The sequence below is a fragment of the Canis lupus genome, chromosome 22 (genome assembly GCF_011100685.1).
Source record: "Canis lupus familiaris isolate Mischka breed German Shepherd chromosome 22, alternate assembly UU_Cfam_GSD_1.0, whole genome shotgun sequence".
Taxonomy (NCBI): Eukaryota; Metazoa; Chordata; class Mammalia; order Carnivora; family Canidae; genus Canis; species Canis lupus.
In genome coordinates this window covers 3,130,288-3,146,687 of record NC_049243.1, presented here as the reverse complement: position 1 = coordinate 3,146,687, position 16,400 = coordinate 3,130,288, and the positions used below count along the sequence as shown (strand labels likewise).

Here is a 16,400-nt window from a genome sequence, read left to right as displayed (position 1 = left end):
CCATTCCTGTTTATAGGCAGCCACTGATCTACTTTTTGCCATTAAAGATTAATTTTGCCTTTTTAAGAATTTTGTACAAAACGAAACAGTATTATAGGATGTACCCTGTTTTCTCTGGCTTCTTTTTCTTCATGTAATAATTTTGAGATTTATCTATGTTGTGTTTATTAGTACTTTTCTTTTTTATTGTTAATAATGTTCCATTATATGGATATACCACAGTTTATCTGTTTACTTGGTTTTGGATATTGGGTTTTTTCTAGGTTTTGGTTTGTATGATTGAACCTGCTGTTAAGATTCATGTACGAAGTTTCCATTTCTCTTGGGTATAAATATCTGGGAGTGGTATTGCTAAGTGTTACAGAAAGTATATACTTAACTTTGTAAGATGCCAATCTTGTTTTTCATACTGTTTGTACCACATTTTACACTTTCACCAGCAATGTTTATTTCTTGCTCTACATCCTCATTAACGTTTGGTATTGTCACTCTTTTTAATTAAATCATTTTAGTGGGTGTATAGTTGTAAGTCTTAAAAGATTTGTAGAGAAATGCAACAGATTTCTGCATATTGTGGAATTTAAGAAACAAACAGGCAAAGAAAAAAAGAGAGACAACCAAGAAACAGACTCTTAACTATAGAGAACAAACTGATGGTTGCCAGAGAGGTGGGGAGTAGAGGGAGGGGGAGAAATAGGTGATGTAGATTAAGGAGTGTGCTTGTGATGAACACAGGGTATGTATGGAAGTTTTGAATCTCTATATTGTATACTTGAAAGTAATATAAATATAACTTTGTATGTTAGCTATACTGGAATTAAAATAAAAACTTAAAAAATATTTTCCAAGTAGCTAAAATTAAGGAAAAGTTTAGAGTTGGATAATGATAAACTTTTTATTAGTAAAATTTGATAATCTAGAATAAATTTTTAAAAAATTTATATGTTTATTTTAGAGAGAGAGAGAGACTGTGAGCTAGTGGGGGAGGAGAGCAGAGGGAGAGGGAGAGAGACAATCCTGCTGCACTCAGAGCCAGGCACAGGGCTTGATTCCAGGACCCTGAGATCATGACCTGAACTGAAACCAAGAGTCGGCTGCTTAATTGAGCCACCCAGAAGCCCCAGAATAATTATTTTCTTAAACCTTATATATAATTGAAATTTCAAAACAATGTAAATTTGCATCACATACTTTTCAGCTCTATTGTATGTAACCTCCAATTAAGAGTAACCAAATAGTTCCAATTTTGTAATAGAATATCAGATAATTTTGTATTTCTTTTGTTTTCAATTTAATGGAATCAAATTTTATCTATAAAACTTACATATTTAGAAAGTAATACATATTTTTAGGGGAAGAGGTATTATAATGATAATGAAAGAGTATTCTAATAATAATCATAGCCATCACTCATCAAGTACTAATTATATGCCAGGCATTATGGTTAGGGCCTTATATGTATAATCGCATTTACCAAGTGAGATATGTATTATTTTCATTTCACAAAGAAGGTAATTATTGCACTGAGGGATATGAATTTCACAAATACTTGAGTCCATAGATTGATTAAAAAAATGAATGAATCAAGAGCACTTGGGTGGGTGGCTCAGTAAGTTTAAGTGTCCTACTCTTGATTTTGCTCAAAAGTTATGATCTCAGGATCCTAGGATTAAGCCCTGTCAGGCTCTGTGCTCAGCTGGGAGGCTGCTTGAGGAATCTCTCTCTTCCTCTTCCCTTCCCCCTGCTCATGTGCATGCTCTCTCTAAATGAATAAGTCTTTTTAAAAAATGAGTGAATCAAAGCAAAAGGAGGATAATCATGTAAGAAAGTAGCCTTGTTTTTTTATTTTTATTTTTTAAAGATTTAATTTTTTTTATTTATTCATGAGAGACACAGAGCGAGCGAGCGAGAGAGAGAGAGAGAGAGAGAGAGAGAGAGAGAGGCAGAGACCCAGGCCAGGGGAGAAGCAGGCCCCATGCAGGGAGCCCGATGTGGGACTCGATCCCAGGTCTCCAGGATCACGTCCCGGGCTGCAGGCGGCGCTAAACCGCTGCGCCACCGGGGCTGCCCCCTTGTTTTTTTAAAAAACAGTTTATGTTACGGACTCGAAAATCTTTTAAGTTGGCTCTGATGACATTGGATTATTTAAAAATGAAAATATTTACTTCAAAGAATTGACTGACCCCTAAATTTTTCACAGTAAGTTGCAATTTAACTTTTCAGTCTTTTTAGTAATTTGTTTTGCCTTACAATATAAAATTAGTGTTTTTTATTAGTGTAAAATTAAATGTTCTAAAGTATATGCCATCATAAAGATTTAAAAACAAGTGTATATTGAATAAGAATTATCATGTAATACAATTTTAATATGATATTCAGTGTGTGAATGATTAATGAAAATTTTTTTTTTTTTTTTTTTTTTTTTGTACCCAGGAAGGTTATGTTCAAAGGAAAAAGGAGCTATGGGGAATCTGTATCTTTATTGCAGCAGTTGACCTAGATGAGATGCCATTCACTTTTACCGAGCTACAAAAAACCATAGAAATCAGGTAAAATTTCTTATATCAATATAGGCCCCTGCCATCAAAAATATTTCTGAACTTTCCTTTTAATACACTTGAGAGATCTAGTGAGAAATACTAAAATTAAGTAAAACTTTTAAAGGACTTAGATTAGCCAGTGAAATGTTCTCTAATGGAGCCTTAGTGGATGTGTATTTATGTTACAGTTTCTCAGGAATGTAACAGTTTGTGTCCTGGGAAATTTTATCAGGTCTCTCACTTTCTAGAACTTTTCAATTGTAGCTGTTGATAAAGTAGACAAAAAGAGCAAGGGTTGTAAAGTAGGCTTATTAGATTATAATTTTTGTAAAGTAGTGTGAGTCTATCTTAAAGGAATTTAGTTAACATTTATTAATGTTTAACATTGCTTAATAGAATACATGCATAATTAATACTTTTTAAGACTGTATATTCAGCTGAGTTTCCTTAATTGCTCCAATAATTGTTTGTTATTGAGCTTATTTATAAGCCTTATATTTATAAGAAGAATTTACTAATTTGTTTTCATTAATTCCTGAACTTTATCTTGGAGCAGCTTTTTAGGATTTCCAGTCATTTCATTTGCAGCATATTTAGAAAATGTAATAGTAAATAACTCTACCAGAAAGGTAGTAGTGTATGTTTCTTCTTGGATAAAATAGTCTAGAATTAAACAGAAGTAATATTTTATTTAAATGAGATAGATTGCTGGATTTTTCAGTAACCCTTTTTTTTTTTTTTTTTACTACTTCTAAATGTGGGAAAAAAAGACCATGTATGTTCATATTTTAATCTATTGAATTAGAATTGGTTTACTCTCAGAGATTTCAGTTTTACTTTATTCATAAAATCACTAAATCAAAATAGTTTCTATATAGCTGAAAAATAGTCTATATAAGTAAATTTCTACATTAATTTATACATTCATGCAGTAGATGTTTCAGTGGCCTAGAGGATAGAAAAGGATATGGATGTGTCAGTTTAGTGGGTCTCTGTTGTTTTACAAGCTGTGTGACCTAGAGCAGATTACTTAGCTTTATTAAGTTTAATTTTCCTCATCTATGAAATGAAAATTGTTAGCTATTTTATAGGATTATGAGAATTAAGTAACCTACAGTGATTAGAAAGGTAAGTGGTTCCTAGAGTCAGTGCTTGTAACTTAACCATAGGTACTGATGAGATCCTGATATCTTTCCTTCTGTAGACCTGTGTTCATGCCTTTCCCATGCAAAAAAAAAAAAAGAAAGAAAAACAAAAAATAACCCAAATAGTTGTTAGGCTCTGTGATATTGTGCTGGGTTCTGATGATATAGAGGTGAGAAATAATCTCTGACTTCAAGAAACTCAGTCCAAAGGGGAAGAGAAAATTAAACAGAGGGCTGTAGTATAGTGTTATGTAGCTGTTTATAGGCCACTAAATAAATATGGCAGAAAGGCTATCACATTTTTTATCTCTAAGATGGAAGAATTTTCCTGGCACAGCTTTTCCTGAACTTTTTTCCTGAATGGAGCAACCTTTTATAATTGGGCATGTCATAAATAATCTCCCTACAATAAATATAGTCATAGATTTGTTACAACTTTTTCTTAGGGCATCTCTTTGTTCCAACAACTATCCAGGAATGGTATCTAGACCACTGCTGCTTACCTGTGCTTTGGCAAAAAACTTTTTTTCAATATGTCATGGACTGACATTTAAAAAATATACAATATAAATTAATTATTTAGAAAAATGGAGAAAATTATACTAACCACAGGACCAGACTATTATTATATTCAGCAGGCATAAAATTAGTGTTAATTGCCTTAAAAGTTTTTATATGTTTACTCTCAATTTCTGTACTTATTTAGTTGTAGACAGATAACAAACTCTATCAGTCCATGAAGCATTGCTTTGGAGTAAGTAATTATTTTAGATCTGTGTGTCTTAATTATAGCTTTTTATGCTCACTTTTCCTCTCTGGAGCCTCCCCTCTTCTCTTCTTTCCTTCAGAGGAGGGCTGAGAAAGAAGAGAGACTCACTTAAGTTACCCCTAGAAAAAAGAGGCTTTGTAGTAACAGTTCAGTTTCCATGATGCTCCATAGATATTGCCATATATGTCATAAAAACTGGAACTGAGAGTGCTTCGTGAATACATGCTATTCTGGGGTTGATTAATTTTATTGAAGGTACTTACACATTTACTCCATTCTCTTTTCTCTTGTGAGCAGCATCGTGATCATCTACTTCGTATCATTTCTACTTCTTTATTTGCTGTTCATGTAGTTTGTTATGGCTGCCCCAGTCCCCTATGTGTCACAAGTACTTTAATAACCTTTTTGGGTTCTTTGTTCTCTACTGATTAGCTGAAGTTTTTATTTTTGCAGTTCTCGAGATAAATGTCTGAGTGGTTCAGCTCATTTTTTTTAGAACGAAGCCCATAACTCATTAGTTGCTTGAGGGCATATGGGTGGGCCTGGTGACTGACTACCCATGCATTCATTTAGCTGCTTTGGTATAATTCCTTAGACAAACTTGATTAGAAATGAATGTGTGAGATGAAGCTGATGATTGCTATCTTTAGTGCCCTATTTTTCATTAGTGGAAAATGTATTAATATTTCAAATAGATTAATTTTTTATAGAAAACAATAAAGAATGATTTAAAGCCATTATTTAAAGAACCTAAAAATTTTTATCAGTTTCTCTTTTCCCTTCCCCAACAATTTAGTCATAAAACCATTGATGGGTGAAGAAAGTAGGTATGTGCATCTATGGTAGGGGAAAGTATGGAGTCCAGAGAAGAATCTTAGAGCCCAAGTGGGATGAGAAGGGGATTAATATGGATGTGCTTGAGGGTGAGGGGCCTGATATGGCCTGCTTGGTATGCAGTGTCAGAGACCAAGCAAAGTGTGTGGGCAGCGAGACCACATGTGAAGTGAAGTGAGTGCAGTCTGGGCTGGGGAGTCAGAACCCTACTACGGTGAGGAAAATTTCCATGTGGAATGGTGAGGGCAGTCTAGGATGGAGAGTCAGTCTGAGCAGGAGAGGACAGTACCCATGTGGGAGAGTCGGTAGCTTTGGAGACAGAAGGTAGTTAGTTATATAGAGAGGAATTGACTGAGTAAATAAAGATAAATGGATCGCAGCTTTCTCACTGTCAAAGAAGAGTGATAAATATGGAAAGGGAAACACTAGAATAAACCATGTGGTTTTATGTTGGAATTGGATAAATGGATGTGAACTTAAGATTTTCAAAACATGTAGGTGTAGAAATAAATGTGTATGCCTATCATAACAACCTTTTTTTTAATACAAATTGTTGTAGGCGTAGTAGGTATACAGATATAGGGGTATAGGTTGAAGCTAGTTGATTTTTACTCTTCAAACTAGTAAAATGCAAAAAGTAGTTCCTTCCAAAGGATAGAGTCGTGATTTGGTGTAGAGTGAATAAACTTTTGAGTTGAAATGACTATGCTTTGAAAGTGAAATAAAATGATTTTTTCAATTACAGATTCACTTTTTTCTATTCCTTTCTTTGTAGTGTCTACAGATTCTTTGATTTACTGAAAGAAATTGATACCAGTACCAAAGTTGATAATGCTATGTCAAGACTATTGAAGAAGTACGATGTATTGTGTGCACTCTACAGCAAATTAGAAAGGTATAGTTAAAATTTTATTAGGACTGTAACCCAGTTTTTCATGTTACTGTTGATGATTAGATTCTGAGAACTGTATTTAGTAAAGTTATTGGGTATCACCCCTTAGATTTATTCCCTTTGTTACTAATTTCTTAAATTGGTTCTTAGCATTCTTTTTTAATCCAGTAGAATGCATTCTGAATGTTTCATCTAAAACTGTTATACTATCCTTTCATATTTCTCATCTGTTTTAACAAAGACCTTAATCTTCTTTGCCAAGACTTCCAATTATCAGTGGAAGAGTGACCTAAATTTAAACTTCTTCCTAAAGGTGTTATTTAATTTAGAAAGAGAAAAACATACTGGCAGTAGAAGATGTACGTGACCTATACTACCAAGCTATAGTTTGTATTCTCATTGGTGGTTTAGGAGACTTTTCATTACTGTTTAACTGGGAGAAAGATGAAATTCAGATAAACTTGAGTTGTTTTTTAATACATTTTCCAGCCACGTCGCCACTGCCACTGGTACAATGCCAAATCTGACATGTGCCTATTACTGTGTTCATTTGGGGGCTCATTTCACTTTGGTGAGAATATATGAAAGTTAATATTTTAGCTAAACAAATAGTTGTAAAGGGAGGGGGAAGAAGAGGCAAGTCCTTAAATATTCTAGGGAGAATGTGTAAGAAGAGGCAAGTCCTTAAATATTCTAGGGAGAATGTGTATGGAGATAGAGCTGGAAAGAAGCATCTTCTAGAAGGATGTCTCTATTTTCCTTTTCCTTCTTTTTGATTGGCATGTCACTAACACTTTAGAGATATGCTAGAGGATAAGAAAAGTGGAGAGAAAAATCAAGATTGGCCTAAGGCATTTGAAGGAATTTTTCTTGCTCCCCGTTTTAAATTGTAATAAAGTCACATTGGCCATCATTATTTTCTTTTGTCTTTTCTTGGGTGGAGTAAAATCTCTTTGCACAGAAAAAAGGGGATTTTTTTATTATAATAAAAATTAATTTGTACAAGGAATGTAGACTAATTATAAAGTACTTAGAAAACAGAAGATCATAAATAAAATATGAATCACCCTAAATTTTGATATTGGAGGTAACCAGTTTTCATATTTGAATATTTTTCTTTTGGAGATTGTTTTATGTTAATTATATGGCATATATAATTTTTTTTTTTAACCTAACTAGGATTTTCCTATATGCTTTTCTGTCCTTTAAAGTTGTTTATGCCTTTTAACTCATATCTTGGAGCTTGTCCTAAGGATGTTATCTTAAACACAGAAGAGCTTTAGAGATTTTTATCACAATATTATTTAAACCAACGAAAAACTAGAAACAACCTATTTATGCATGACCAAAATAAAGAGTAAGATACAAATACGCTCTAAACACTAAGTATTATAAATATAAAATAAAATTTGATGAGGAATAATAACAATATGGGGAAATGCTTCTAATTTTAAATATAAAATTTGATGAGAAAAAAACGAAATGAGAAAAATACTTCTAATGTTAAATAAATAAAGCAGGATATAATGTAATTAAAACTACAGAAGGAAGTCATATGTATTGAATGAAGCAATGTATTGACACTGATATATTGAATGAAGTAACTGGGAAAGAAGTACCAAAATGTTAACCAAGATTTTGTATGAGTAACTTACATTTCTAAAGAGGATATGTTACTAGTATAATAAATTAAGCAAAACCTTCTTAAGCCAATATTTGAGAAAAATCTATTCTGTAAAAACTAATCCCTCAAAATCTATAATTATCAGGTTATTTCTAGATACAGAATTTTAGTGAGAATTATTTGGAGTACGGTCTTGATTTTTTTCCTGCTATAATAATTTTAATTAGATACTTCTAGGTTTTTTGCTTCATTGTCTGAGATCAGAAATGTGCTTGGATATTTATTACCTCTTTCCTTTACCCTTCATATCTTCTAGTATACATTGTATTTCTGATTCTTGTGGAGGCGAAAGGAAAGTTAGAAAGTGGAATATTGTATGTATAATTCTGAAGTATTTGAGTTCTTCCTACCTTCCATGCCCTATGTTTTTCCTTTAGAAAAAGGCTATTTCAGATTAGTAAGTAGGGCTATTTCAGATTAGTAAGTAGGGCTAAGATCAGAATTCACAACAATTTGCTCTACAACAGTAGTTGGGTGTGATGCCCTACCAAAAAAAGAGGCTCTCGTAAAGCTTAAAGTTGAAGAGAATGGAATCTTTTGAGTCAGATTTGTATTCCACTCTGGGCTTCAACATGTACTGTGCAATCTTGGACAAGTGAGTTACCGGACTTTAGAGCTTAGTTTTCTGATGTGAAAACTGAGTTGATAATGGTGCCTACACTGTTTAGTGTTTTAATGTACTAAATGAGATAATGCAGACGGTGCTGAGTCCAGTGCCTGTAATAAACATAGTAAACTTTCCACAAAAGTTTTTTTATTGTTTTGTTTTTCTCAAGTAAGTACTATACCCAGCATGGGGCTATGAGTTCAAACCACATGTTCTACTGACTGAAATAGCCAGATATTCTTTCAAGAATATTTTTAAAACAAAAAAATTTCTGACCCAGTTTGGGAAAATTTACAGACTACACCTACACCACCTTAGAGAGTCAGACTGTACATTGGCAAGCCAGGGTTCTTAAAAGTCCTGTATGATAAAATATGTTGAATCTGTTGAGTGTATCATTTACTAAATTATTAGACTACTAATATATGTTTATATGTGTTTAACATCAGTTAACTTCTGGAAATAGTGTTTTGTAAAATATATTTTAAGAAACTTTAGGCTGGCTATCAGCTGTTTTGCAAATAAAAGAAGAAACACAACAAGTATTAATGAAGTGGCTGTTAGTGCTTGGCTATATGTTAGGTGCTGGGGATACAAAATCTAATATTAGACACTATGATCATCAAGAAACTTATAGTAAATTATATATACACATATATATTAACATATATATTATACATATATATTAAATATTTTATTTATTCATGAGAGAGAGAGAGAGAGAGAGACAGGCTCCATGGAGGGAGCCCGAAGCAGGACTCGATCCTGGGACTCCAGGATCATGCCAGGGGCCAAAGGCAGGCGGTAAACTACTGAGCCATCCAGGGATCCCCAAATAAATTATATTTTTTAATAAAAATAAGTGCAATAATGCATGTGATGCTCTATTGTAGAGTATTATATTTGAGAAGTAGAAATTATATAGTGGGCAAAATACTGTGTATGGTTAAGGCCAGAATGGTGATTGTGGGGTGCTTTTTGATCAAGTAAAAACTATAGGAGAAGGCAATGTCTGAACAGATTTACAGATAAATTCACCAAGCAAAATGTGTAGGAACTAGAACTGAGCTTCCCCAGCAGAGTGATTAGCATGTGTCCAAAGGCAAACCAGTAGAATGATGTACCTTGATGTTGCGGATGGCTGAAAGGTAGGAGGAGATCAGACCAATAGGGAGCTTGGATTTTGCCCAGCAGCTGATGGAGTCATTGCATGATTTTAAGCTGGGAATGACAGTCAGATCTGGCCTGAAAAGATCGCTCAGGCCTTTGTAAAAAGGGATTTAGAATTTTTACTAACTAGTTATATGAAATAATTTAGTGTTTACTGGCCTTAAAGTGGATTGGCAGAGTCTTTTCTTTATTTCTTTCTTTTTAAAGATTTTACGTATTTATTCATGAGAGACACAGGCAGAGACCCAGGCAGAGGGAGAAGCAGGCTCCCTGTGGGGAGCCCGATGTGGTACTCGATCCCAGGACCCAGGGGTCACGCTCTGAGCCGAAGGCAGACGCTCCACCGCGAAGCCACCCAGGCGTCCCTGGCAGAGATTATTATATCTTATTTTTTACCTTTTACTGAAGAGCAATTAGGAAGATTAACTGCTATATCAAAGCCTGTTTATTTCAGAACAGACCGTATGTGAGTATATATATGGCAACATACCATAGTGATTATAGTCACTTTAAAAAAGCTAAACAGATCTATGTATGAATATTAATTTAATCATTTACTGACTGTGTGAGCTAGGAAAAGTTACTTCTCTAAACCTCAATTTCAATCTAAAATACAGCCAGTAATACTTTCCTTGTAGGATAATTGTGAGAATTAAGTAAGAAAATGTTACTGGTTAGTTCACCTTCCAGTATATATTAAGTGCATAATAAATGGTAGGTTTTTAAAAAGTTTTTATTTAAATTCCAGTTAATAACACATAGTGTAATATTGGTTTTAGGAGTAGAATTTTGTGATTGATCACCTACATCTGACACTGAGTTCTCTCATCACAACAGATGCCCTCCTTAATGCCCGTCACCCATGTAGCCCATCTCCCACCCACCTCCCCTCCAGCAACCCTCAGTTTGTTCCCTGTACTCAAGAGTCTCTTAAGGTTTGTCTCCCTCTCTGTTTCTATCTTATTTTATTTTTCCTTCCTTTTCCCTATGTTTATCTGTTTTGTTTCTTAAATTCCACATATGAGTGAAATCATATGGTATTTGTCTTTCTCTGATGGACATATTTCACTTAGCATAGTACTTTCTAGCTCCATCCATGTCATTGCGATTGGCAAGATTTTATTCTTTTTGATGGCTGATAAACAGTAGCTTTTAAAGTTATTTCTAGCTTCATTAATACGGTCACAGAGAAATATAATATGAGCCATGAATTTTAAATATTCTGGTAGCTAAATTACAAAAAGTTAAAAGAAGTGAAATTAATTTTTAACATTTTATTTTACCTATAAGTCCCCAGATCCCTCATTTCAACATGTATCATTCACACAGATTTGTGCACTAATGTTCATAGCAGGATTGTTATTTATAATAGTCAAAAAGTGGGTTATTGTTCAGCCATCAAAGGAAATAAAGTACTAATATATACTATAACATGGATGAACCTTGAAAGCATTAAGCTAAGTGAGAGAAGCCAGACATAAAAGGCCATATAGTCCATTGTATGAAATGTCCAAAGGGGTGTATCCATAGAGGCAGAATGTAAATTAGTGACTGTCAGTTGTGGGGAACTGCTGATAGGTATGGGGTTTGTTATGGGGATGACGGAAATATCTGGAATTAGATAGTGATGTTTGCAAAACAAAGTAAATATACTAAAAATTACCGAATTTATATACTCTAACATATTTTATGTTATATGAGTTATATTTTAATAAGAAAACATGAAACTAATATAAAAGTTATTAATGAAATATTTCACATTCTCTTTCTCATATTAAGTATTTTTGAATACTTTGGTGTGTTATTTACACTTACAGCACAGCTTCATTTGCACTAGCCACATTTCAGGTGTTCAGTAGCTGCAAGTGCTTATGGCCATCTTTTAATTAGCACGGGTTAATATTGAATGTAATTATCTTTTACTGTATGATAGCATTTTATTCTGAGTTATGATAAGTTACAAAATAACATAGAACAGTGCATCAAGCATTCAACGTCTTTTCTATAATTATAAAAACTCTTTCTTGACTACTATCTGCTTTTTATTATAAGATAGTAATTTTCTAACAAATTTTTTATTTACGAATTTGTGACTGGCTTCTTTTGCTTAGCATGTTTTCATGGGTCATCCACATTGTAGCATGTTTCAATACTTTGTTACTATTTATTACAGAGTAATATTCCATTGTATGGTTTACCACATTTTGCTTATCCATTCATTGGTTTATAGACATTTGTGTTGTATGTCTTTTGAAATAGTTGAGAGTACAGAGGAAAGTGAGTGTATATTTTACAGCTTGCTACATTAATTGTCTTATTACCATTTCTGTTCTCTTCGTTTGTTCCCATGGATTTGTTCTCATCCATTTGTTTACCATCTAGTGTCATTTGTTTACTCCAATACATCTTTGATCTCCCCTGTCTCCTTTGTGCTGTTACTGTCAAATACATCACATTCTATATGTTATAGGCAAACATCACAATTATATTCATACCATGTTATACAATTGCTTTTTACGTCAATTAGGAGAAGAAAGGAGAAGTATTCAATTATACCATCTTTTATAATAACATAATTACCTTTTCCAGGGCTCTTTGTTTTTTCATGTGGATATGAATTACTGTCTTGGGTTACTTGTTTTCAGCCTGAAGAACTTCTTTTAGTATTTCTTGGAAAGTGAGTCTGTTATCAACAAATTCTCAAAAAAGTTCTCTGTTATTGTTTGAGAATGTTTTTATTTCATCTTCACTTTTGAAAGAGAGTTCTCTGGGTATGACTCTTAAGTTAACTTTTGTTTCTTTCAGCCCTGTGAATACGTAATCCTACTGCCTTCTGATCTTCATTGTTTCATGAGAAGTCAGTTGTTAATGTTATTGGGTTCCTTTATACATTCTCTATCATTTTTCTTTTGCTACTTTCCTGATTTTCTCTTTATTTTTAAACAATTTTACTGTGTTATATCTGGGTGTGGATTTCTTTACATTCATCCTACTTGAAGTTTATATTTTTTAGATGTGTAGATTAATGTTTTTCATCAGATTTGAGATGTTTTCAGCTATTTCTTTAAATATTTTTTCTAGGGATGCCTGCGTGGCTTGGTCAACGGCTGCCTTCAAGTCAGGTCACTTGTGGGGTCCTAGGATCAAGGCAGCATCAGGCTCTCTGCTCAGTGGGAGCCTGCTTCTCACTCTGCCACTCCATCTGCTTGTGCACATCTCTCTCTCTCTCTCTCTCTCTCTCTCTCTCTCTCTCTCTCATATTCTCTGTCAAATAAATGAATGGATAGAATCTTAAAAAAAATATTTTTCCTGCTCTTTCTGCCCCCCAACACTTCCCCCATCCCAGCTGTCTTTCTGGTACTCACATTACACATGTGTTGATGTATTTTTTTGGCATCCCACATTTCTGAAAACCTCTTCATTTTTCTTCTCTCCCCCTCCCCTGTTTTTCAGACAACATAATCTCTTTTGACCTATCCTCAAATTTGGTGTTTCTTTCTTATGCCAGCTCAGATCTACTGTTGAGCTCATCTAGGGAATTTTTCATTTTGGTTACTGTACTTTTCAACTCAAATTTCCATTTGGGTCTTTTGAAATAATTTTTCTTTATTGATATTCTCTATTGGATGAAACAATGTCAGAATATCTTTCTTCCTTAAGCATGGTTACTTTTAGTTCTTTTTTTTTTTTTTTTTTTTTTTGGTTACTTTTAGTTCTTTGGATATATTTACAATAGCTCCTTTGAAGTCTTTGTTATGTCTGGCACCTGGGCTCTCTTGAATGCAGTTTCTTTTGCCTGTTTTTTTCCCTCATACTTTCCAACTTTGCATATTTCATTTATTTTTAAAAACATTTTGAAAACACTATAGTAAGTCTAGGTACTGGTTCTCCTTTCTCTTGGGGCTTTCTGTTGTGGTTGTTTGTTTATAGTGGCCTCGCTGTATTATTTTAGTGAAGTCTATTTGTCCCATAGTGTGTAGCCTCTGATAGTGCTCTTCAGTGTAGCCATTGGGCATGTGGCAGCCACTTTGGGGTGAGTCATTTTCAAGGGGTTCTCTTTGACAGTCTTTTCTCCTGATCTCATGTTAATACCTAGCTGTTACCTTCCACTAATTGGTGACTGATTGTTTTGCTATTTTTGACAATATCCTACATCTCAAATTGCTTCACAGTCTGATCCAATTAAATTTGGCTTCCTTTGCAAGAATACTCTTTGACGTCAGCCTTGAGGCTTGTTTTTTTTCCAGGAGAGCTCTCCTTAGCTGAGTCTTCCTCTGGTTCTCTCCTAGGTGGTCTAGAATTTAGCTTGTTGCTTTCATAGAACTACTAGCCTCCTCTTAACTTGCTCATCACCAAAATTTCCATTGTTTTCAATAGCACTTAGACTTGAAAGTCCCCACACTGTGTTCCAAATGAAGTTAATTCCCTTGGAGGAATTAACTCCAAGGAGAGAGCTTGGAGAGAGCTTAGAACTCTTTTTTTCTTGGGGTGCCTGGTGGCTCAGTTAAGTGTCTGACTTTGGCTTAGGTCATGATCTCGAGGTCCTAGGATTGGGCCCCATGTTGGGCTCCGTGCTCAACTCTCCTCTCTTCTTCCTCTACTCTCCCTCCCCTCCACATTCTTGATGTCTCTTGAATTTAAAAAAGAAGGGGTGTGTGTGTTAAGACTTGCCTCTCCCCTAGGTATCTTTTCTGTGTCACTGCTCAGGAGATCAGAATGGGAACAGTGTCCTCTTCTCTTGGAATGTCACTTTTGCTTTAAGAGTGTTACTGGGAAGAGGTAATAGTCCTTGGTCTTTGCAAATTGCCTTTCATGTCTGAAACCTCTGTCTTGTGAACTAATTGGGGTAAGAGAAGTCAAGGCCTCCATATTTTTGATCTGCTGTGCCTGTGATAGAACTTTTGCCCTATGAGTGGGGCTAAGTGGAGGAAGGGAGCCCTCTAGCCTGGTATAGACTTTCTGCAACACAAAGCTGGGAGTAAATAGAAATGCTCATTACTTTCCTTTCCCAGAGTGATAGTCCTAGGCTGATAGCTGGGGAGAGAGGGAGTCCTGTGTCTTGGCTGCACCTGCCCAAGGTAGAGCTTCATGATGCTGAACTGGAAGGGTGGAGGAAGTGAGTTTTGCTTTGAATTTCACAGACTGTTTTTGAACTTGCCAAGAGTTAGTAGATTTTCTTGAAGAAATGTTTCCTTTTTTTGCTTTATGCCCTTAGAATTTCTAGAGACTTTAAATGATTTTTTAAGTAATTTCAACCAATTATAGTTATTACACTGGGGAGCAGATCTATGGAGATTCTTACTATGCCATTGTCCTAAACAAAGGCTTTATAATACTTTTAAACAGTTATTTTATTAAGGCTAATAGTTAAATAAGCTTTTATGACCTGTTCTGGGATTCTCACTAGATGAAGATTTAATTACAAAATGTATTCTGAGTTACAAATGCACATATGGAATCCAGTCCTTTTGTAATTAGATATTACAATGATATGTGAAATGTCATGTATTGGAAAAAAGCTACCTTAACTTTTTAAATGGTGCTATACTTTTTTGGTCTTTAAAATGTATACTTTTTAAAAAAGATTTATTTATTTTGGGGAGAGTGTGTGCATGAGTAGGGGGAGGGGCAGAGGAAGAGGGAGAGAATCCCAAGCAGACTTGCCGCTGAGCTTGGAACCCAACGCAGGGCTCCATCCATCAACCCTGAGATTAGGACCTGAGCCAAAACCACGAGTTGGACATTCAACTGACTGAGCCACCCAGGTGCACCTAAAATGTAGATTTCTTGAAATAAGATGAATAAAGCATGATAAAATTGATCCCTAAATTATGAAAAGAATTTAAAAGTAACTTTTAAAAAAGCCATAATGTTAATATAATTATTTCTTCCTTTTAGGACATGTGAACTTATATATTTGACACAACCCAGCAGTTTGTAAGTAGTTCAGAGCATGTTATTTTTATCTTTTTGGTTTCTTAAAAGATTTTTCTGGAAAAATCACAAACGTGTTGATAATGCCAGGGTTAGTTTGATTGATTATAGCGTTCTACTTCATAAATTAAGGTTGTAGATTTAAACCCTATGCAGATTACTTATCTTCTAAACAAAGAAAATGATATGAAATATCTGCCCTTTACTACAAGGAGAACTAATAGGATGGAAGTTGATTCAGTGCAACATATCACCAGTTCTGGGAAACATGCAAATTCACTGACTTAACCTTTTTTTAGTGTTTGTTATTGGTACTTTATTAAGACTGAGAGCATAGTTTTTGTGTGTGACTAAATGTGAAAGTGTATATTAAAATTTCCAAATTATTTATTTAAATGTATGATATATACTCCAATAGAATACCCAAGTAAGAGCTCTAGAGATTTTCTTTGGAAACAGAATGAGTAGTATATGAGATTTTCTGCCTCACTGAACTAGTAGTATTGAAGATGATAGATACAAAGGGAAATTATATGTTTATTAATTATATTAATCTATTCCAGTTGTTAATACCAACAGGTTATCAAGGCATAGTGTTAAATTGGTAAACTAGAGTCACCCAAACCTGTATTTTTCTGCTTAAGTGTTGATTTTAATTAGAAAAGAGCAGAAAAGTATTAATTAGAAACCAAGTACATCATAGTATACCACTTCCTGTGCATCTTTTTAGATTAGAATATAAATATTAAATATTTCTTTTATAAAACATATGCTGCTTTATGGGCTAAATATAAATATCTTGGTAAAAACACTAAATTGAGGCAA

At 34.1% G+C, this 16,400-nt stretch overlaps 1 protein-coding gene and 1 long non-coding RNA gene across 2 annotated transcripts in view; one reads left to right on the top strand and one right to left on the bottom strand.

Moving 5' to 3' along the window:
- The window catches only part of RB1 (RB transcriptional corepressor 1), a 145,641-nt gene that overhangs the window by 27,539 nt on the left and 101,702 nt on the right, over nucleotides 1–16,400 (top strand). Inside the window, exons 3-5 of the mRNA XM_038569496.1 lie at nucleotides 2,434–2,549; nucleotides 6,064–6,183; nucleotides 15,540–15,578. Coding sequence (XP_038425424.1) covers nucleotides 2,434–2,549; nucleotides 6,064–6,183; nucleotides 15,540–15,578 — 275 coding nt within the window. The remainder of the gene's footprint in view (nucleotides 1–2,433; nucleotides 2,550–6,063; nucleotides 6,184–15,539; nucleotides 15,579–16,400) is intronic.
- The window catches only part of LOC119877401, a 72,409-nt gene that overhangs the window by 26,484 nt on the left and 29,525 nt on the right, over nucleotides 1–16,400 (bottom strand). The gene's annotated exons all lie outside the window — the stretch shown is intronic.